Below are 23,351 nucleotides of genomic sequence, written 5' to 3'. Positions count from 1 at the left end.
AAATCCATGTATCCAGCATCCACCGATTCTCCTTTGTCTATCCTGCTTATGTCTTCAAAGAATTCCAATAGATTTGTCAGTCAAATTTTTTCCTTAAGGAAACCATGCTGACTACGGCCTGTTTTATCATGTGCCTCTCAGTACTCAAAACCACATCCTTAACAATAAATTCCAATATCTTCCCAACCACTGAGGTCAGACGGAATGGCTTATAATTTCCTTTCTTCTGCTTCTTTCCCTTGAAGAGTAGAGTGCCAGTTGCAATTTTCCAGTCCTCCAGACCCATGCCAGAATCCGTTGTTTCTTGAAAGATCGTTGCTAATGCCTCCACAATCTCTTCGGCCATCTCTTTTAGTACTCTGTGGTGTAGACCATCTGGTCCAGGTGATTTATATATCTTCAGACCTGTCAGTTTCTCAAGCACCCTTCTCCCTAGTAATGGCAACTTCACTCACTTCTGCCCCCTCACACTCTTGAACATCTGGCATACTGCTAGTGTATTCCACAGTGAGGACTAATGACTAATACTTATTCAGTTCGTCTGCCATTTCCTTGTCCCCCATTACTACCTCTCCAGAATCATTTTCCAGCAGTCCGATATCTACTTGCCTCTCTTTTAGTCTTGATATATCTGAAGAAGCTTTTGGTATCTTCTTTAATATTATTGGCTGGATAGCTTTCTTATTCCATCATTTTTCTCTTTAAGACTTTTTTAGTTGCTTTATGTTGGTTTTTAAAAGCTTCCTAATCCTCTAATTTCCCACTAATTTTTGCTCTATTATAAGCCCTCTCTTTTGCTTTTCTGTTGGCTGTGATTTCCCTTGTCAGCCATGGTTGCATCATTCTGCCTTTAAAATACTTCTTCGGGATGTATCTATCCTGTGCCTTCTGAATTGCTCTTAGAAACTGCAGCCGTTGCTGTTCTGCCATAATCCCTGCTAGTGTTCCCTTCCAGTCAAATTCAGCAAGTTCCTCTTTCATGTCTCTGTAATTCCCTTTACTCCTCTCTATTACTAATGCATTTGACTTTAGCTTCTCTCTCTCAAATTACAGTATGATTTCTATCATATTATGATCACTACCTTCTAAGGGTTCCTTTATCTTAAACAATCAGTGTGTACCTATTGTCGTGTTTTACATTGATCCGAAAATATGTTATGGTCAAGTCCCATGAACACTTTCTAGATATGTCTATGGGTAACTATTGGGAAGAATTCCAAGCTTTCCAACATATTCCAGATGTGCCAACATATCAGCTGACAGCACTTGCTAGGATTAAATGCATGTGGTTTGATATCACATAAGCTATTCTCCCATTTGAGGGAGGATTAAGGTAATTTATAATGACACAAGCAATAATATAAATAATTCATTATGTCACTTATTGAATATCAAAAATTAACAGATTACGTCTTGGGTATAACTAATAGAATATCATAGACATTTGGTATTTTGGTTTAACATTATTCATTGAGAGATGAGAAAATAAACTGAGATCTATATTAGTTTTCCATTTGGTGCTACACTGTAAAACAGAGATTTGTCCTGGAGTCTGAACATTCCTGTACGTCTGCTTTCCATGTCCCCAAACTCCATAATTAATAGATAAATAAATAAATTATAGAAGTGTGTGTGTGTTTCCCTGTTATGTTGGGAAGCTGGTGCAAACCTCCATCTTACTTGCTACTGTGCACTGCTGTGCCAGGATACTGGTGTGAGTTCATGATCTCTCTACTGATGCTCCAGCAACAATTACCCATGGTTTCATGTGGAAAGGCAATCTGTGAAGTTTGATGTATGAGCGCCCGGTGCCTAATTGTGGGGCTTAGGTTCTGCATAATGAGAATGGTCTATTAGTGAGAGGTCACAGATCAACACCTACTCTGTGATGGCAGACTGCCTGGATCCCTTGATAGCTTTGTTCACCTCCTGTTGGATGTGATGGAAATTACTGTTTCCTCTTCCTAACCTTGAGTCTTCTGTATGATGCCAAGCTCAACAGTGGTCACTAGCTGTTGAGCTTATTTCAAGTGAGGAATCACTGGCTTGAGGAGAGTTACGTGGCCAGATAAAGAGAGAGGCAGATGCTGTTTCCATCATATCCAATAGGAGATGATGACAGACTGTACAATCAGTGGAGCAACCATTGCATCCCAGCAATAACTTGCATTCACATCTCAGCACTGAGCAGTTGCACTACTTCCCTCAGCCCTTGTAGGCAGTCTCTCCAGAGAGAGCTATGGGTAATTTATTGCTGCAGGAGTTCCAGCATGGAGAACAGGGATCTATAGCATATTCTTGATAATTCTGTGGATAGGTTTAGGGATTTGTGCCAAGTTTCTGACATGATATGGTGTAGTGATAGGGAGAATGTATGCCTAGTTCCTGCAACAACAGTGTTCTTACTAATGCATCAGTATGGAATATTATACTGATTCTTTTTAATACTAATTCCATTAATTCTCTCATTTCTGGGGAGCACATCCTCAGAGCTGTTTGGGCAGCATTTTGACTTATTTAGCATGTTTAGGCAGTTCAGATAATATGAGGAGAATTAGACCCCTCAAGCCTGCCCTGCTGTTCAATGTGATCTTGGCTAATTGGTTCCAGGCCTCATCTCCTTTTCTGTGTGAATTTCCTGTTGTGCACATCTCCCCGATATTCTTTTTCAAAAATTAATTTAGTTGCTCTTTACATATTCCCAATGATCTGCTCTCAACAACTAAGGTAGAGAGTTCTGGAGATTCACTGATCAGTTACTGGGTTACTCAGACCACATCTCTGTTATGCTAATCCCAGCATACAGACCGCTCCAGACCAATTCAGAAGCAGGTGAAAAGCTGGCCAGTAGGAGCCATCTCTGCTCTTCAAGACTGCTTTCAGCTTACAGAGAGGAGGTGCAGCAGCTGACAGACTGCTGCAGAACCAACAACCTGTCTCTGGATGTGAACAAAACAAGAGATGGTTGTTGACTTCAGGAGGGCACAGAGCGTCTGCTCTCTGCTGAACATCGACAGCTCCTCAGTAGAGATCGTTAAGAGCACCAAATTTCTTGGTGTTCACTTGGCGGAGAATCTCACCTGGTCCCTCAACACCAGCTCCATAGCAAAGAAAGCCCAACAGCGTCTCTACTCGCTACGAAGGCTGAGGAAAGTCCATCTCCCACCCCCTATCCTCATCACATTCTACAGGGGTTGTATTGAGAGTATCCTGAGCAGCTGCATCACTGCCTGGTTCGGAAATTGCACCATTTTGGATCGCAAGACCCTGCAGTGGATAGTGAGGTCAGCTGAGAAGATCATCAGGGTCTCTCTTCCCACCATTACAAACATTTGCACTACATGCTGCATCCGCAAAGCAAACAGCATTATGAAGGACCCCACGCACCCCTCATACAAACTCTTCTCCCTCCTGCCGTCTGGCAAAAGGCACCGAAGCATTTGGGCTCTCACGACCAGACTATGTAACAGTTTCTTCCAAGCCATCAGACTCCTCAATACCCAGAGCCTGGACTAACATCAACTTACTGCCCTCTACTGTGCCTATTGTCTTGTTTATTATTTATTGTAATGCCTGCACTGTTTTGTGCACCTTATGCAGTCCTGGGTAGGTCTGTAGTCTAGTGTAGTTTTTTTCTGTGTTGTTTTTATGTAGTTCAGTGTAGTTTTTGTACTGTTTCATGAAGCACCATGGTCCTGAAAAACGTCTCATTTTACTGTGTACTGTACCAGCAGTTATGGTCAAAATGACAATAAAACGTGACTTGACTTGACTAATCTCTGTAAGAAGTTCCTATTTAACTCATTTTAATTAACCATCTCCTAATCTTGCAGCTGTGACTGCTTATTGGAAACATAATAGCATGTCATGCTTTCCAAGTTTCTTATATTTTTCAGTAAAATCACCCCTTGACCTTTTAACTTCTAAAGAATATAAATCTAATATATTTAGGCACTTTAGATAGGATGATATTCTCTTCCAATGAGTATTGTCTCTGAGAATTGTTTTTAGTTTAAATTGATTTATGGATTGTTGTCATCCTCATTCGGTTTATTTTCATTGTGTTAAGCTAAAGCCAATGTTTCTCTTCTCTTCCAAGAGATCATGACAATATTGTTTTACACTGTTCCAACAGATTTACTTAACTGATCATGATATTCTCTGAATCCATTCTATTTCTTCAAGCAGAATGTCCTCCATCACTTTAAATCTGGTTTAATTTGACTAAGTGTTTATTTATTAAATAAATATTCATGGAGCCAAGTGATAGCCTCATCATTTACTGAATTCTGTATTGTAATACCATTGCTGAGTTTGATGAGAGGACAATCCTTGACAATAAATGGTATTATTTGTGTTTTGCCACAGCTACAAAATGTCCAGAGTGATGAAGGTTGGTTTATTTAGTGATTGGCTTATTGTAAATCTGCACAGTGTGGTTTATACCAAGTTACAATAATTCAATCCATTCGTCTTTGTCAGGGGTTTGCTCCATAGAAGGTGTCACAATGGAAGATAGTCAACAAGTACACCATAGATGTTGTACTAAAAGTTGAAGGGTGGGAATTGACATAATTTGTAGGAACATACATGGAAAAAGAATAGCAAGTGGCTGACACTACAGGACAGGTTAATACATAAGGGAAACAGTGCAACACACACAAAATGCTGGAGGAACGCAACAGGCCAGGTAGCATCAATGGAAAAAAGTACAGTCGACGTTTTGGGCCAAGACCCTTTGGCAGGACTGGAGAATAAAAGATGAGGAGTAAATTTAAAAAGTGGGGGGAGGAGAGAGTAAAACAGAAGGTGATAGGTGAAGTCGGGAGGGGGAGGGATGAAGTAAAGGAGCTGGGAAATTGGTGAAAGAGATATAGGGCTGGAGAAGGTGGAGTCTGATAGGAGAGGACAGAAGGCCATAAAAGTAAGAAAAATTGTGGTGGGGAGAAGCACTAGAAGGAGGAGATGAGCTGAGAGGGGAAAGGGGATGGGGAATGGCGAAAGCAGTGGGAGGGCACTTGCAGAAGTTTGAGAAATCAACATTCATGCCATCAGGCTACCCAGATGGTATATAACATGTTGTTTCTCCAGCCTTCGTGTGGCCTGATCACGACAGTAGAGATGGCTGTGGATTGACATACCAGAATGGGAAATGGATTTAAAATGGGTGACCACTGGGAGATCTTGCCTCTTCTAGCGGACAGAGTGTAGGTGCTCGGTGAAGTGGTCTCCCATCTATGTCAGGTCTCACCGACATACAGGAAGCCATACTGGGAGCACCAGATGCAGTGTATGACCCCCAATAGACTCGCCTCACCTGGAAGGACTGTCTGGGGCCTGAATGGTAGTGAGGGAGGAGCTTTAGGGGCAGGCTACTTCCAATTCCTATTCGCATATGTAAATCCATGGTCTCCTCTGCTGTCACGATGAGGCCACACTGCCTGGCCTGCTGAGTTCCTCCAGTGTTTTGCGTATGTTGCTTGAATTTGCAGTATCTGCAGATTTTCCCTTTTTTGTGAGTGAAACAGTGCAAATGTTTTGTACACCCATATTCATAAAATAATACATCTCACTTGGGTTGGTTGAGAAAACATTGCAAAGAAAGGTGCTAGTTGTGTTGGTCAGAGGATGTTATTTACATACTATTGTTTATGTATAATATAGTAATAGTATGAGCCTTGTTACAGATGGACAATTTGTATGAAAATTGGAAATAATGCTTCGAGCAGAAGGTCATTGATCTGAAACAATCATTCTGTTTCTCATTCCACAGTTGCTGCCTGATATGTTTAATTTTGCCAGCTTTTCTGATTTCTATCACATTGAGCTTTGGCCTCATTATTGCTTTGTTAGACTGTCAATAATATGATTGTTTAATAAAATGACAGAATCCTTTTACCTCTGGAAAATTAGTATTGTGTAATGATTTACATCGTGCTCTAGTATTTTTAATTTCTGGTGTTTTTTAGATGGTGGGTGGAAGGGGGGGATTTAGAAAGTGTTTACAGGTTTTCCATTTATATTGAACTACCCTGGATATCATTATGAATTCTTATACCACTGTTGTACCCTAGGTATGGGTAGGAACAATTGGAATGGGACCAACTGGACGAAAACTCTGTGCTACTTTCCAACATACTGAGACGTTTGAGTTCCAGGATGAGGTTGGAGATTTGCTGCTGAAGATTTGCCAAGTTATCACTCAGGGTGTACTCTGCTTTCTGGCTTCCTACAAGGTAACAGAATAATAACCATGAGATAAGAGACTTAATTAGTATTTTACTAATAAATAAATAGCTTTGCAGTATGCTCTAGCTTGGTATATCGTTCTAATGATTCTACAACTATGCAAATCATTGACTTGACATGTTTATGATGGTACAAAATACCACCTTCATTATATTTTGTATGGTGAAATCAGTTAATTGCTTTTACAAAACGTCATTGTACTTAAATACAAGTAGCATGCTAAATTATTCTTTATCAGCTATTTTTTTCAAAGTCCAATGGGTGTACAGATATTTTATACATGAAATAAATACTTCAATTAAACTGGGGAAAAAAGGATTATTGTAAAATATCAAAATGAGTTTAAAGTAAAGCTGTGTTTTTACAGTGATTCTGGGTTCTTTGGAACAGCAGACACAATTTTTGCCTGTTTTTATAAATGGATTCAACTGAAATAAGGGGCAGCCATGTTGAAAGATTCTAGTATACCTGAGTACAGCTGCAGACTTCTGTTTTCTGGATTACTTTTGGTATAGGCCAAAGTGCTGACACCAATAAAATGATTTTTAAATGCTGTGAGTTATTCTAGTCACATCTGTTCAGTGCAGTAATTTTGGTGCTGTATGCTAAGCTATCATAGAAGGAGAAGCAGTTTATCAAATGGAAAATTTTGTAAAAATTGGGAAGAATTGTTCAATATTCACTGTTGGAGAGCAAGCAGCGATTTACTAGAGTATATTCTCTATTTCCATCTTCTTTCATAAAGCAGACATTTAAGGAAAATAGGACATACTATAGCTAGGAAAAGATTGAATAGCTGAACTAGCAGAGACATAGCATCTAATTTGCAATACAAGCTTTTAAGAATGCGTTGTTTGAATTTAGTCTAGGTGAATGTGAAATAAACATAGTCATACAGTTCAAAACAGGCTCTATGGCCTGCCATGTCTATGCTGATTATCAAGTGCCCATCTTTACTTATCCTATTTGCCAGATTTTGGTCTGCAACGTACCATGCCCTGGAAATTCAAGTGCAAATATACTCTCTGGTACACAAAAGCCATATTTATTAAGTTAAAACAGAAAATAGAGTGCTGGAAAAACTCAGTGGATCAAGCAGCATCTGTGCAGGCAAAAGCCATAAACCCTGCAGCTAGATTAAAATGTCAACTTGCACATTTTACCTCCACAGATGCTACTTGACCTGCTGATTTCTTCCAACGTTCTGTTTTCTCTTCTAGTTCCAGTATTCGTGAGGCAAGATGGCACCGGAGTGTGGTGACTTGTTGCAAGATGGCACCGGAGTGTGGTGACTTGTTGCAAGATGGCACCGGAGTGTGGTGACTTGTTGCAAGATGGCACCGGAGTGTGGTGACTTGTTGCAAGATGGCACCGGAGTGTGGTGACTTGTTGCAAGATGGCACCGGAGTGTGGTGACTTGTTGCAAGATGGCACCGGAGTGTGGTGACTTGTTGCAAGATGGCACCGGAGTGTGGTGACTTGTTGCAAGATGGCACCGGAGTGTGGTGACTTGTTGCAAGATGGCACCGGAGTGTGGTGACTTGTTGCAAGCTGGTCTCTGCAGATCTACTCATCATTTATGGTGCAGTTTAAGCTACATCTGCAGTCTCTTTTGTCTTTATTAAAAGAGTGTCTATGGATACTTTGACATCAATTTCATGAGGCTATTAAAAAGTGCCCATAATTTACACAAATTGGTACTAGATTATCTCATTGAGCCAGAGAAACCAGAAATAAACAAAATGAAATAGGTGACAGTATTCATGCAGTTTTAATCTTGTGTCTAATTTCTGCAAGGCTGACTTGGAAGTGATACAGAAAAGAGGAAAAAGTGGAAAGTGTTCCATTTTCATTCACATATGTAATATAGTCCAAAAATGAATAAAAAATATAAAGAAGAGGTCCTTTTAAAAAATTTGAAGTTATGAGCCATTGAAAAATAAACTACAAGAAATTGCTCTAAAGTAAAACTAATAAAGTTCTTTCTGTGATTATGAATTCCCATGAACATCAAACCCTATTATTCTGGTAATCAAAGAAGGTCAAGTTTGCAGGATGCTTTTTAGTAGATCTTTAAACTTGAACTGCATTTGAATTTTTTTTTACAATATACTTTTAGTAGTGGACATTTTATTAAACTAAATATACTGCATTTAGGATTGATGTTCTCTTTATATATTTATGGAGCAGAGCTAAAAATTAACAAGTCTAGTGAAAAGCATTTTATAACAGCAACGTTGGGGACTGAGGGTGGTCCTCTAACATGGGTGGTCATGTTTTCATGATTAATTTTACTATTGGGACCAGCAATGATTTTCACTTTAAATGGGTGGTCTCTCTCTCTCTCTCTCTCTCTCTGTGTTTGTGTATTACAAGGTTTGTTGTACACTATATACAGAATGTATGTTAGCAAGTGACACATTGAATGTTGTGACTAGATAATCCTGACAATGATATATCAGATTCTAATGTTTTTTGGCAAAACAGTTTTGTGCACCTTAAACTACTTTGCCATCATGCACAAATGTAAAGAAGAACTGAGAGGGATAAATAGAGTTTAGATCTTGTTTGGCCATAATCTCACTGAAAAGTGGAACAAATTCAAACAGCTGAAAGGGAAACTGCTGTACCTTGCATCCTCCCTTATGTTTTTATATCAAAGCATGATTCAGCTGCCTGCTGTTGGGCATTAGAGCTCTTAAATACCTGAAATATTTTCCTACAGGGCAACACAAAATGATCAGAATCAGGTTTATTATCACTGACATATGTTGTGAAATTTGTTGTTTTGTGGCAGCAGTACAGTACTAGATATAAAATGTACTATAAATTATAATATAAATATTTTAAATTACATTAGTAGTGCAAAAAGAGCAAAAATAGTGAGGTAGTGTCGATTGTTTGTTCAGAAATCTGCCGGCAGAAGGGAAGAAGCTGTTCGTAAAACAGTGAGTGTGTGCCTTCGAGCTTTTGTACCTCTTCTCTGGTGATCTGAATATTTTTCTTTAATTATTGTTAAAAAACTTACCATTAGTTTCTATAAAAGATATGAGCTTTAATTTTTATTTGTTTTCTTCACCCAGTTTTATCCCCTTTTCAAACTAATTTACCTTTGAGTAAGAAAACAAAACTGAAGGGAAAAATAATTGACTTGTGATTATTTAGAGGAGTTAAAAGATAGTATTAGTTCAGGAAAAAATGGCGCAAGAGTAAAAGCTCAACCATTATTATAGGATAGTATAAATTGCCTTTTCTGAGACCACATCGGTTTTGAGCTTTCAGCCCTCCTGTAGATTTTTATCTAAATATCCATCCTAATATCGAGGTCATTGTTTTGTAGTATCCGATGATGAAAACCATCATAACATCGTCCTCAATGAGACCCTCAAATCATGCTGTTAAGAATAATTTCTGGATCATAATTAGAGGTTGATATACTGACAAGTTTACTCCTTTCCAATCAGGGATATCAAAACCAATTGTAGTTCAACTGGCATGATCCTGATGAAGGGTTACGGTCTGAAGTTTCAACTGTTTATTCCTTTCCATAGATGCTGCCTGAGCTGTAGAGTTCCTGCACAACTTTGTGACTTTGTGCGTGTTGCTCAAGATTTCCAGGATTTGAACAGTGTCTATTTATGCAGTTTAACTGCAGAATAGCTTTAGATCTGGGATCTTCCTGCTCTGTATGGTTTAATTTCTTGCATACTTAGATAATGTAGTAATTGGGAAATGATTGGCTGTAATGGAAACAGCTCTGTAGGTCTAACTTGAAGATATGAATGACTAACCAATACTTGCTACTCTTTTTCGCTGTCCTTTGAAGGCAGATTTCCGTATCAGGGTGGCTCCATAGTAATTGGACCAACTTGCATCCAATGATGAGCATGACTTTGGGGATTGGCATTCAAACGAACTTGGACCTTGTCCTGATAACATGTACAGGGGTGCACTGAACTAGAGGGGCAAAAATAATCAGCAGTGAAGAATGTGGGTTATTTTTTCTCATATTGTAATGAAGAAACATTCGATTGTGGCCATTGTACTCTCTCCAGAATGGATAGCAATAAAAGTAGAGTATAAGTCTCAATTGTAATTCAGAATTGAGATTTCATTTTGATGTTTGGTGAGATGAAAGCTATAATGACAATGTGAAACTAAAAACAATTTTATCGTTTTGTAACAATGGGATATTCAGTTATTACTTTATGGAATATTAAGCAAGAGAATCACAGCTATACCTCCAAATAATGCAACCTCGGGTATTGAATGATGTCTGAACAGAAATGTTAGAATTCATTAGTTCATGATAGAGCTGTATTGCTTGGAAACTTTGTCAGGAAGTAGGACGGAGAAATCTAGGGAAGATAAGAACATTTTAAAAACTGGAGGAATAAAATAAACATTTTTAAAACTGGAGGAATAAAATAAACTTGGCATTTGAGGATTTTAGTAATAGAGCAGAAAGTTCTTGGAATGTAGTAACAGGTTGAAGAACAAGGTGCTAATTTATTATATCAAATGAATGTATTTGGAAAAATGGAACTCAGAAGAGTATTTAGAGCCGGGACCTAATATGGGAGACTTGACAGTATTTTCTGTGGAAATTAATGGAGGGATATTTTGCCCTAAAATAAAATTTCCCAGGCCTATGTTTAACTATTTAATTAAAAACAATCCACTTTGCTACACTTAACAAAATCAATTGTTCTATTGTGGCTAGAGTGTGTTAAAACTTTGTCTGGTTTATGCACAGAAGCAGATGTCCTATAAATTGATTAAGATCTAATAAGAATTAGCTTGAGACTTAAGCATCCTAAACAGTTCAGTCATGTAGTGTAGTTTCTGCTAAGATCCATCGGATGGCTGCAAAGGCCAAGAGTTCGAGGTTATTTGTAAGAGAATACTTAAATAAATTGTCTTATTTTGCCACATGTATTTTCAAGAATAACTCAGATTATAATATGGGTAATTTGTAAAAGAACTGGAAGGAGTGAAAGTCAATATTTCTGGCAATAATTGTCCCTTAATTTCCTTCGCAATTGATTTGTTGTTAGATGTTGTGTAGCCTTGGAAACATGATACTTAAATTGTTGTACTACTGTTTGACTAACAAAGGATTTGTAAAAATATTGTATGGTATAAAATCCTTAGATATTTAAGTTCTTAAGATTCATAAGTATTCAAAATAATTAAAAATCAAAGGAACAATTATATATATCATAAATTATTTTTACTAATTGATACCATTCTGCTAAATAATTCTTGACATGTTCTGAGTTTGCCCCTCTTAAATAATCCTGAGGTCTGGCTTACCTTTTGCAGCTGTATGCCTCCCTGTGACCTGCTGATATTAGTACTACAGCCATCCTTCTAGCCAGATCTGTGAGTAGTTGTGAATTCTCAAATGGTGAATCTGGTTAGCCTGTTCTTCGATCACTATAATTCCCTTTTAAAATCTTGTGCTGTAACACTTGCATGTGGAGAGACCCTGCACTTAATGATAATTCCACATAGAAAAGCCAAATTTCCCTGGAAAGCCCAGACTAATTATATATTACAGTATTGCTTCATAGTTTTTTAGTGATATAATTTACTAAATCATGGCAGTAGTTTTTGAAAGAGAGACTAAATGAATAATTGTCTTTTTGTACATTGTTATAAAGATAGTTTCAATGCCAACTGATTACAATTTCTTTTGTCCCACTTGTAATTCCACAATTGACATAATTGAATAAAAAATTGTTATATTCCAGAACGTCAAATTATTAAGGCCTGAATTAAAGTTGAATTTTCATCAGTGAGTAGATACGGTTAAGATGATAGAGAAAATATGTTGGTGTTTATCTCTGCACACTCATTTGGAACTTTATAGTCTTAATAAAACTTAAATTAAGCAGTCCTATTTGTAGCCCACAAAAAACCTTTTGCCTCTATATTCTAATTAAAATATGATCAGCAGTGTGTTGATGATAAATCAGACTTTCACCAGACCTATAGCATTTTCTAGTTTCTACATTCCTTGCTTCTCAGACATTTGAGAAAAATTAAGAAAAAATAGTTTTTTTATTTGGTGTAGTATTTGAGGTACGTAAATAGCCTAGAATGTGGCTTCTTTATCAAGGTGTAAGAGGTCAGTTACATGTTGGTTTTGAATAAGATTGACTTTGAGGGGGGAATATTTATAGGCCCTTAGGTTGAAATGACAATTGTTGCTTCCTTATGAATGAACGGGTTTGTACTTCAGAGATGAGACTAAGATTTAAAAGCTGGGTATATGGATGCTGAAATATTGGGATCAGAGGCCCTCAGGGTCAAATAGGAGTGTGCTATTTTGCATACTGGCATAGGACTCTTGGCAAGAATTGAAACTTGCTGTTTAGCAGAAAATGAAGTCCTCAATTTCAGGTTTTAATTGGGTTGGGTTTTAATTTTGTAGCCCTGCTGATTGCTAAGGCCTAGTGTACAGAAACAATGCAGATCAGGTATAAATCTGGTGGGATTAAAATTAATTTGTGCAGGTTGATTTATGGATTGCAATATAGGTTTCTGTTTCTGTTGTGATGTTACTTATTGTAACGTAATTAAGGATGATTAAATTTCTTTCCAAAGAGATTAAGATGATTCATAGCAGTCATGGTGAATGTGAAAGTGTTGCTTGTGTAATGAGAGTTGATGCTTGTGGAAGATGAAAAGCTATTAATATAATAAAGGGACGGTTAGAGGATACCACAGTCAGACCTGATGTCCTCATCAGCAGTTGATTTCATTTTCAACACTCTGCTACTGTCTTTTACATTCTTCTTATAGGTTACCGCATTTTACAGCTTGAGAAAAGGATAACTGAGCATGTATTTGAGAACATAATGATATTTAAAAAATTACTTTGATCTCTCATAAAATAAACCTGCACATACAGTATGAAAAATATGTATTACATAATCTCATACTATGAAAGTTGGCACAGAAATTCCTGAGATCATTGGTAGATATTTACAGATTATACTGAAATGCTAGATGCAAAACTATTTGTGGAAGAACAGACCTTTCAAAAAGCTTCTAAAATACAGCATTTATGTCTTAAAATTTTAACATTTGCTTACAGAATGATTGATAAAGAAGTTTGAAAAGTCTGACAATTCTAAGAAACTTTCCTTTGCTGTTCCCAGTATTCAATTGAAATTATTAACCTGCTCAGTTGAGGAAAAACACCAGAGACACGAAATTACCTCTGAAACGGTTTTTATTCAGAGAGGAGTTCGCAGCCCCACGCACTTCGGGCGTAAGGTAGCCAACTCCCAATCTGTCGGTTTACAAAGGTCATACTTATACCCAAAAGCAGGGTACTACATTCGCAAATATGGTTACCGATTCAAATTCATCAATTGATTGGCTATTGCATAGCTAAGCACGCGAAACATTCGGAATAAGCATAGACGCAAGCATAATACTTGAAATGGGTATGGACGCAAGCAAAACACTCGGAATAGGTATATAGCTCAAAATACTTTGCCGAACACATTGTCTCGTGGTCGCAAGGTTCCTCTTCTTTGTGGTTGCCACATGCTGTCTGGCATCTTATTTTAGCTACCTCTTCCCTGTCCTCCTACACTTCCCCAATGACGTATCCTCTCCCTGGTCTTGTCTACATATTTTGCTACACTTACCCCTCACCCACCCCTTCTACACGTACCCCTTACCCTCTTCACATTCTCACCAGCACCCACCGTCATCCCTCAGCACCCACATGAGTTAAATAATACTGAAAATTGAAGACCACTGTTGTGTTGACAACATTGCAACTATTTTGTGTTATCAGTTGACCCATCTTGTGTATGGCCATTTGATATGTTGAAATTACAGGCACATGTGATTAACAGCAGTGAATTGGTTTCTCTTCATGTTTGCATTTTAATTCATTCTCTTTATAAGCACTAGCCTATAGCCAGCTGAAAATTATATGCATATCTAATTAGCCATAATAATTTGTTTTGCTTGTCATGGTTCTTTGTACTTAGTTCAATTCTTTGATTCAATACTTCAATTTAAATTAAAATGTATAACCAATTGTTAACATGCCTAGATGCTCAGTAAGTACATGTGATGTCAAGAACATGTATAAAGCATTCTGGTTTTAAAAAGAAAAATGAACAGTAATATATTGTGAGGAAAGGTGGATACCTCAAAGACCTTGATGAGTTGCCATATTTATGTAACTAGTGTGGGTGACTGCTTGGCTAACACAAAAGACAGTGTTATTGAGTATTCTATGTCTGTACCAAATTGAATAATACAAACTGACATGTGCTGCTACTAACATTTATTCTATTGTCTGCAGTGTGATGTGACACATGTCATAGTCACTTCATTGTGTAAGTAATGTTTTATATTTACAAAAGAATAGTTTAAAATTGGTTTAAGCATTTTGAATATGATAGTTTGTGTTTGGGTTCTATTGATAGCTAATTAACAGGGCATTTGTAATACTGAATCGAAGGTATGATTCTAAATTATATATGCACAAATTCATGTTATATGGACAAAAGAATAGGCATTTACAAATTAATAGCCTTCAACTGCTCAAATCTTTGCAACATACTGTACGTTTCAGCGGACAACGCATTATCTATAAATAAGATGCCTTGCAACACGATAATATTTTGGTATTGATGCTTTTCCCCCACAAGTTCTTATTCTTCTCCATAACTTTTGCATTAGATTTAAATAAAAGTTAGGTGTGCCTTGGGAAAAGAACAATTGCTTACTGAGTTGCCTTGGATTCGTTAATGTGTCTTTGTTGTCCGTGATAATATGTTGCAGTCTTTGTGATAATTACATGAAGTAAAGAGAGCTAGTATTGTCAAATAATTGCTGATATCAGAATCAGGTTTATTACCACTGATTTGTAGGTCATGAAATTTTGTTGTTTTGCAGCAGCAAGACAGTGCAAAGATGTAATAATTAGTAAATAGTGCAAAAATATCAAAGTAGTGTTCATGAATTTGTGGACTGTCCGGAAGTCTGACATCAGATGTCATCCTTTGTGCATCATTGTGGGGCCAAAATGCAAAAGCTCTTCCCACAGCATTGCTGCTGTATATAGTTTTGGTATTGAGATTACAGAAGAGTAATTAAGTAACTTTAGTGAGCTACTGTACTGCAACTGGAAAATCTGACATCCTACAGCTATAATGCACCAGTTTTGACAAGGGCAGATACACTGCTATCCCTGTATTGTGTTGATCCATTATGCCTTTCCTGGCTGGAATAATATTTGTACTTAATAGCACAGAAACTCCAAATCAAAATAAAATCTTTGAAGTTTACCAACTTGCAGAACGTATCCAGACAGCTTGTTAATTGCAGTCATGTTCACTTTCATTTGTTCTTTGAGAGCACACTGTGTTATTGGCATTTGACCAATGGGATTGTAGTACATAATGACCCCTTTTAGAGCTGATTCTTGTCTAGGGAATGCATTCTGGGGACGAAGTCAGGTATATTGATTAAAGAAAAAGCGTAAACAGTTAATGTTTCGGGTGGAGACAGCAGACCACTACCCCGTACACTCCACGGTTACTATGAACCCTGTACCCGAGGTGACACCGCGCACACCGTGCCCCACCCAGACTCCTCACGACGCTCATGTACCGGGCATCTCGTACGCGTCTATTCTGGGTGCCTCGCACACACGTGAGGGATCCCTGACACCTCCAGTTGGGCCAGAACCAGCACAATCTCTGTCTCCGGTGCAATCACCACCTCCGGCACCTGTGCAATTGCAGCCGGAGCTACGTAGATCGCAGCAAGAGATTCGACCACCTGATAGACTTAACCTGTAATTATACTTGTAAGAAACTTCGCCACCTGGGGACTCTTTTAAAACAAAGGGGGGGGTGAATGTAGTGAACTACATATACCTGTCTGGACTGCTCCTGTGGCTCCTCCCACAGACCCCTGCTGACTGTTCCTGTGGCTCCTCCCACAGACCCCTGCTGACTGTTCCTGTGGCTCCTCCCACAGACCCCTGTATAAAGGCGACTGAGGCCTGTTGCCCAGCCTCATTCTCTTAGCCCAAAATGTCGGCTGTATACTCTTTTCCATAGTTGCTGCCTGGCCTGCTGAGTTCCCCTCCAGCATTTTGTGTCTGTTGCTTTGGATTTCCAGCATCTGCAGATTTTCTTGTGTTTCTTCACTAATGAAGTAAGGAACACTGATTTGGTGGATGGCTTCATCCTGGATGATGTAGCAGCCAATCCCACCCAGGGAAGTAGTGAATATACCATTATACTCCTAATCTGAGTCAGGTAAATGGATGTACTCAGCTAAATTATGAAACAAGAAACTTGTTGTAATATGCTGATTCTCAGTAAACTCTGGTTCTTGTAGCCTAGTTGAAATCAGTTTTGGATCATTGATGATTCAGGGTATTGTTAAAGTTCAGGGCACATGAGCACTCTAGAAATTTAGCTAGAAATCTTCTCATTTGCGATCAATAGCAAAATTTATAAATGCATTTAGCTGTGCCTCAAAAATTGTTTTTAAACATCCTTTCTAGAAGATGCAATCTTTTATCTTTAATTCTGGTATTTGATTGACACCAAATTTTTCTCCCAGAGTTGAAATGTCTAATACTAGAAGGTGTACATTTAAGATGAGAGGGAGTAAATTCAAAGGCGATGTTTGGAACAGGTTTCGTGGAGAGTAATGGGTGCTTGGAATGTGCTGCCATGAACGGGGGTGGAGGCAAATATGATACGAATGCTTCAGACTCTCTTAGATGAACACATGAATGTGCAGAGAATCAAGAGATAGTGTAGGCAGAAGGGATTAGTTTTATTATTTACTTTTATTTTAGATATAGCATGGAATAGGCATTTCCGGCCCTTCAAACTGCATCGCCCAGCAACCCCCGATTTAACCCCAAACTAATCATGGGACAAGATGGCATACTAACCAGTATGTCTTTGTACTGTGGGAGGAAACTGGAAGATCTGGAGAAAACCCACACATTGCATAGAGAGGATGTACAGACACCTTACAGACTTAAGAATTGACCTCCGAACCAGTGCCCCAATCTGCTATAGCGCAGCACAAACCGCTATCCTTCCATGTCAGCTTAGACTTTGAATTAGTTCAGCACAACACCTTAGGCCAAAGGGCCTGTTCCTGTGCTTTGCTGTACCATGTTCTTGAACCCATAGCTTGTCTGCACTATAAAAGTTTCCTCTTTAGATAGTTAGAAGCATATCAAATAATTGAAATTGAATATTTTTGGGGATTTTACACATAAATAAAACATTTGCTTGCAATATTAGAATTAAGAAACTGCTGTATTTTATTTTCAATTTTTCTCCATAATATTGGCATTTTACAAAAATAATTTAAACTTCAAAAATTCTGCTTCCCTTCTACCCACATTTATTTTGTCTTTAAACTATATTTTTCAAGTGTGCCATATAGTGTTGTTTTGAAGATTATCACTTGAATATGAGGGACTGCTCTGGAGATTTTGGCATTAATTTTCCTTCTAGACATGAGACTCAATTCCTTCCAGTCACAATTGTAAATTTAAATAGAAGCTCAAATGCAGATCTGTGACAAAATAAGCAATTGTAAGGACTAAAGGTGAACACCATGATTGAAAAGTGAAATAAATTGCTTATTTGTACACTTTGGAAGGTTGGACAGATTGGGAAATAAAACTGAAGATTTTTTTGGTAATGGTCATACATACTAAAATGAGTTCAACTGTTGTATGCTACATTCAGCCCATATCAAAACAGGGTGATTGTGTAGAACTTGTTTATTAAGATTTATATTAATTCTTTTTTCAGTTATTCAGTTGTGCTAGTTGGATATTCAATGGCATTTATCTGAATAGTTTGAAGGAGATAGCTTTGTCTTGAAATCGATTGGTAATTAATTATATTTATTATCATGTGTCTTCATTTTGAAGTTTGGTAATGGTACAAAAACTAAGGTTGCCTTTTATAAATGAAAGAAGGGCTTTTTAGTTTGAAAAGGTGTTTAGAATAGCAAATTGACAAATTTATTTGTTTTACCAGCACTCATATAATCTAAATTATAGTGTAAGAATTAAGTGTATTTCTATTAAGTTTAGGATAGCTTTCACTTTCTTTCATAAAACATAAGATTTTCTGATCTCACGTTTCAAATTATATTGTGCTTTTTGGTTACCAGTTGACAAAAACATTGTCCTGTAATGTTTATTGTGCACTTTATATGAATTATTTATTTGCATTTAAGATCTTTGTCAGCATTAGAGTTGAGTGGGTTTGGTAACATTCTCAAATAACTTGTACAAATCAATGAAGAGGTTGAAGTAGGTACATTGATAGATGGGGTGGCCTATAAATCCCAGCCAACAATTTGTTAATTGTATTCTCTGCAAAAGAGTATTTCCATTTATTTTTACTTCTCTGTCTCTTTCTTTTTGGGACTTAAAAGGTAATGCAATTGTGACAAAACAAAATTATGCTCTTGTTTTCTAAACTACTGTATGTACTTCTGTCTCTCAGACCATTTTTCAATTGAATTATCTGGCTCAGGTATCTCCTAAGAGGTTAGTGAGTCGCATAGCTTGGACACCTCTGACACTGGAAAAATGACTCCCTTCAGCTTTGTGGCTACCTTACTAACTTGCTCAAGTTTTTTTTTAGAGATAAAATAGTTGTGGTTTAAGTGCATTAATTCATGTATTAATACATTTATTGTTTTGAATTTCATTCTTTTCAGAACTAATAATTTTTCCTTGTTTGTAGGAAAAAGTAGATTTTCTTTCATAGCATTATCATTGTTTTTATTTTTCTTCTTTAACCTTTGCTCTTCCAGAAACTTAAGATTAAAAGAAAAGACAGACCATTTATTAAAGAGCTGTGCCAGATATGAAATATTCCAAAATTCTGAAATGGAAAGAGATTTGCATTCCCTATAATTTAAAGGTCATACCAACTAAATAACAAATTGCCCAAGCTTTCTCTCATAATAGAAAATATTTTCCTCTGCAATTGACAACACACTGACAAAATTGTATGAGCACATAGTTTTGAAGCATGTGATTCTTGAGGATGTATTTTTATTTGTAACTCATTTATGACTTAAGATATCAGAGAAACCATGAGGAACAATTCCTTCCATTTCACAATTGGGCTCAGTACAGAATGATATATTTATTCAACATCTGTACATTTCCACATGTACTCAGCCAAAGGTCCCGAGTATAAGTGTTACATGCTGGTTGCTTTTGGAATAACAGGTAGTATTTTACATATTACCTGCCATGGTCAAATATTCATATGTATTGTGATTTCAACACATTCATTGAATGTCTTTTTATTCATGTAATAAAGATACTTGATTCAGTCATTTCAATATGCAAAGCAAACTTGAAAAGCAGTCTATATAATGAAACAATTCTTAAACACGTGAGATTCTGCAGATGCTGGAAATCCAGAGTAACACACACAAAATGCTGGAGGAACTCAACGGGTCAGATAGCATCTATGGAGGGAAATAAACAGTTGCCATCTTGATCGGCAAGGAGATGGGACTTGAGAGTGAAGGTAGTAAGAAGGTGGCTACATGCACAAACCAATGAGTGTAACCCTAGCAATCAGAACTGCTGTATTTACAGTAAAATGGCAGCTAATTCAAGTTCCATCGATTTCAATGCACAAAGTTTAACACAAAGTTAAATGATCTCCAGGTGTATATTCCTTCTAGGGATGGGGATATCATCATTACTGAAATGTGGCAGAGTGAAGGGAAGAACTGGCAGCTCAGTGTTCTGAGGTATTGATGCTTCAGGTGAGACAGAAAACTGGTAAAGGAAGAAGAATGTCTTTTTCATAAGGGGACATTACGGCAGTGCTTAGAGAGGCTATTCTTGAGGGATCATCTATTTGGGTAGAACTTAGAATTAAGAAGGGGATGGCCCCCCAATAGTCAGCAGGAACTTGAAGATCCAGATGTGTTGAGAAATTGCATGTAGTTGTGAGAATATTAGTGTAGTGATAGTGAGAGATTTCTATTCTCATGGGCCATCCAGAGTACAAAGGTCTTAGATGGGGCAGAAAGTGTATGGTGTGTCCAAGGAAGAAGCAATACTGGAGGTCCTTTTAGAGAACAAGGTAGGCCAAATAACTAAAGTGGTAGTTGGGGGGCACCTTGGATCCATCAAAGTATTTCAATCATAAAACATAGAACGTTACAGCTCCATACAGGCCCTTTGACACACAGTATTGTACTGACCTTTTAACCTATTCCAAAATCAAGCTAAGCCTTCCCTCGTCCATAACCCTCTATTTTTCTATCATCTGTGTTTTTATCTAAAAATTTCTTAAATGTCCCTAATGTATCTGCCTCTACCACCACTCCTGGCAGAGTTTTCCACAAACTCATCACTGTGTGTTGTAAAAAAAAAAAGCTTACCCCTGACATTTTCTCTCCCCCCCCCCCCCCCCATATGTTTTCCACCAATCCCTTTAAAATTATGCTCCCTCATGTTAGCCATTTCCACCCTGGGAACATCTTGCTCTGTCCACTTGCTCTATACATCTTAGCAATCTTGTTAAGTCACCTAACATATATCAAGTCACCTAAAACTAATAGAATTGTGATCACAATTCTATTAGTTTTAAAACAATTCTAGAAAACAATAAAACAGGTCCATGGGTTAAAGTCCAGAACTGGACCAGGGCCAACCAGAGTCAGTGGAAGCACGTTCCTGTAAGGATGAAGATTAGACACACCAAATTCATGGAAACCTGGCTTATGACAGATATCAAACTTCTGGTAAGATAAAAAGAAGGAAGCGTACACTGCATTTGGGCAGTTGAGTACGAATGAATCCTTCAATGAATAGAAAACATTTAAGACCAGGCCAAAGAGGAGAATCAGGAGAGCAGAAAGAGGATATGGGATAGATTTATCAGGCAAGGTTAAAGAAAATCCCAAGAAGTTCTTTAGTTATCTTAACAGTAAAAGTGTCACTAGGCAGAGACTGGTCCTCTTAAAGACCATCAGGGCTGCCTATGTGTGGAGTTGCCAGAGATGGCTGTGATTTTTAATATCTATTTCTCCTCAGTATTTACTAAGGAGAATATGAATACCAAAGAAATGAGGGTAATAAGTAGTGATGTTTTTGATCATATGCATATTACAGGAAGGAGGTATTTGTAATCTTGATGCACATTAAGGCAATCATATCCCTATGGCCTGACCAAGTGCGCCCTTGGACCAGAGAAGAAGTTCCAGAGGCCCTTGTAGAGATAATTGCTTTGTCATTAGCTACTGGCGAACTTCCAGAAGACTGGATGGTGGTTAATGTTGTTCCATTGTTCAGGAAAGGTAGCAAGGACATGCCAGCAAAGTACAGGCTAATGAGCCTGACTTCAATTATACGGAAGTTGCAGGAGGGAATTCTGAAGAACAAGATCTAGCATTACGTGGATAGTCAAGGTGTGATCAAGAATAGTCAACATGGCTTTGTGCGTGAGAGGTAATGTTTTGGAGTTTTTCAAAGAAGTAACGAAAGGAGATAGACAAGGATAGGAATGTTGTCTTTATGGACTTTCATGAAGGCCTTTTACAAGGTCTTGCATGGCAGGTTGATCTAGATAGGACGGTTAGGTTGCTTAGAGAGAGTTCAAAGGTTTGCAAAAATAATTCCAGGGTTGAATGGCTTGTCATATGAAGAGCGTTTGAAAAAACTCTGGCCTCTGGGCCTGTATTCACTAGAATTCAGAAGAATGAGAGGTGACCTGATTGAAACCTATTGAATGATGAAAGGCCTTTGTAGAGTAGATGTGGAGAGGATGTTTCTTCTAGTGAGAGAGTCAGAGATCAGAGATCAGAGGACACAGCCTCAGAATAGAGGGGTGACCTTTTAGAACAGATGAGGAGTTATTTCTTTAGCTAGAGAGTGGTGAATCTGTGGAATTCTTTGCTAAAGGCAGCTGTGAAGGACAAGTCTTTATGTGTATGTAAGGCAGAGGTTGATGGATTCTTGATTGGTCAGGGCATGAAGAGATATGGGGAGAAGGCAGGAGACTGGGGCTGAGAGGAAAATTGGATCAGGCATGATGAAATGGCAGAGCAGACTCGATGGGCCAAATGACCAAATTCTGCTCCTATATCTTATGGTCTTGTGGATTTGCATGAGCTAGCGAGGTGGGTTCAAAATTGGCTTGACGATAGGCACCAGAGGATTATGGTTAAAGGTTGATTCTTCAATAGACAATAGGTGCAGGAGTAGGCCATTCGGCCCTTCGAGCCAGCACCACCATTCAATGTGATCATGGCTGATCATCCACAATCAGTACCCCATTCCTGCCTTCTCCCCATATCCCTTGACTCCACTATCTTTAACAGCTCTATCTAACTCTTTCTTGAAAGCATACAGAGAACTGGCCTCCACTGCCTTCTGAGGCAGAGCATTCCATAGATCCACAACTCTCTGGGTGAAAAAGTTTTTCCTCAACTCTGTTCTAAATGGCCTACTCCTTATTCTTAAACTGTGGCCTCTGGTTCTGGACTCCCCCAACATCGGGAACATGTTTCCTGCCTCTAGCGTGTCCAATCCCTTAATAATCTTTTATGTTTCAATCAGATCCCCTCTCATCCTTCTAAATTCCGGTGTATACAATCCCAGTTGCTCCAATCTTTCAACGTATGACAGTCCCGCCATTCCGGGAATTAACCTCGTGAACCTACGCTGCACTCCCTCAATAGCAAGAATGTTCTTCCTCAAATTTGGAGACCAAAACTGAACACAATACTCCAGGTGTGGTCTCACCAGGGCCCTGTACAACTGCAGAAGGACCTCTTTGCTCCTATACTCAACTCCTCTTGTTATGAAGGCCAACATACCATTAGCTTTCTTCACTGCCTGCTGTATCTGCAGGCTTCAGCTGAAAGCCTGTGACTATTGGGATGTTGGGACATCTTGTTCACTATTTATCATAGGTCAAACCAGGATAGGACTAGTATGATGAGTGGTAGGGCACTGATGAATGTTGTAGAACAGAGAGACTGAAAGCAACTGTGCTAGTAGGCAGGGAAGTGAATAAGGCATTTAA

General features: G+C 38.1%; 1 protein-coding gene across 1 annotated transcript in view; it reads left to right on the top strand.

Moving 5' to 3' along the window:
* Nucleotides 1–23,351, top strand: part of brip1 (BRCA1 interacting helicase 1) — a 263,801-nt gene that overhangs the window by 92,470 nt on the left and 147,980 nt on the right. Inside the window, exon 14 of the mRNA XM_073053131.1 lies at nt 6,075–6,236. Within this exon, the coding sequence (XP_072909232.1) occupies nt 6,075–6,236 (162 nt within the window). The remainder of the gene's footprint in view (nt 1–6,074; nt 6,237–23,351) is intronic.

This window comes from Hemitrygon akajei, chromosome 8 (assembly GCF_048418815.1).
Source record: "Hemitrygon akajei chromosome 8, sHemAka1.3, whole genome shotgun sequence".
Classification (NCBI taxonomy): Eukaryota; Metazoa; Chordata; class Chondrichthyes; order Myliobatiformes; family Dasyatidae; genus Hemitrygon; species Hemitrygon akajei.
Note: the sequence above shows the minus strand (reverse complement) of the source record. Positions and strands in the feature narration are given on the sequence as shown.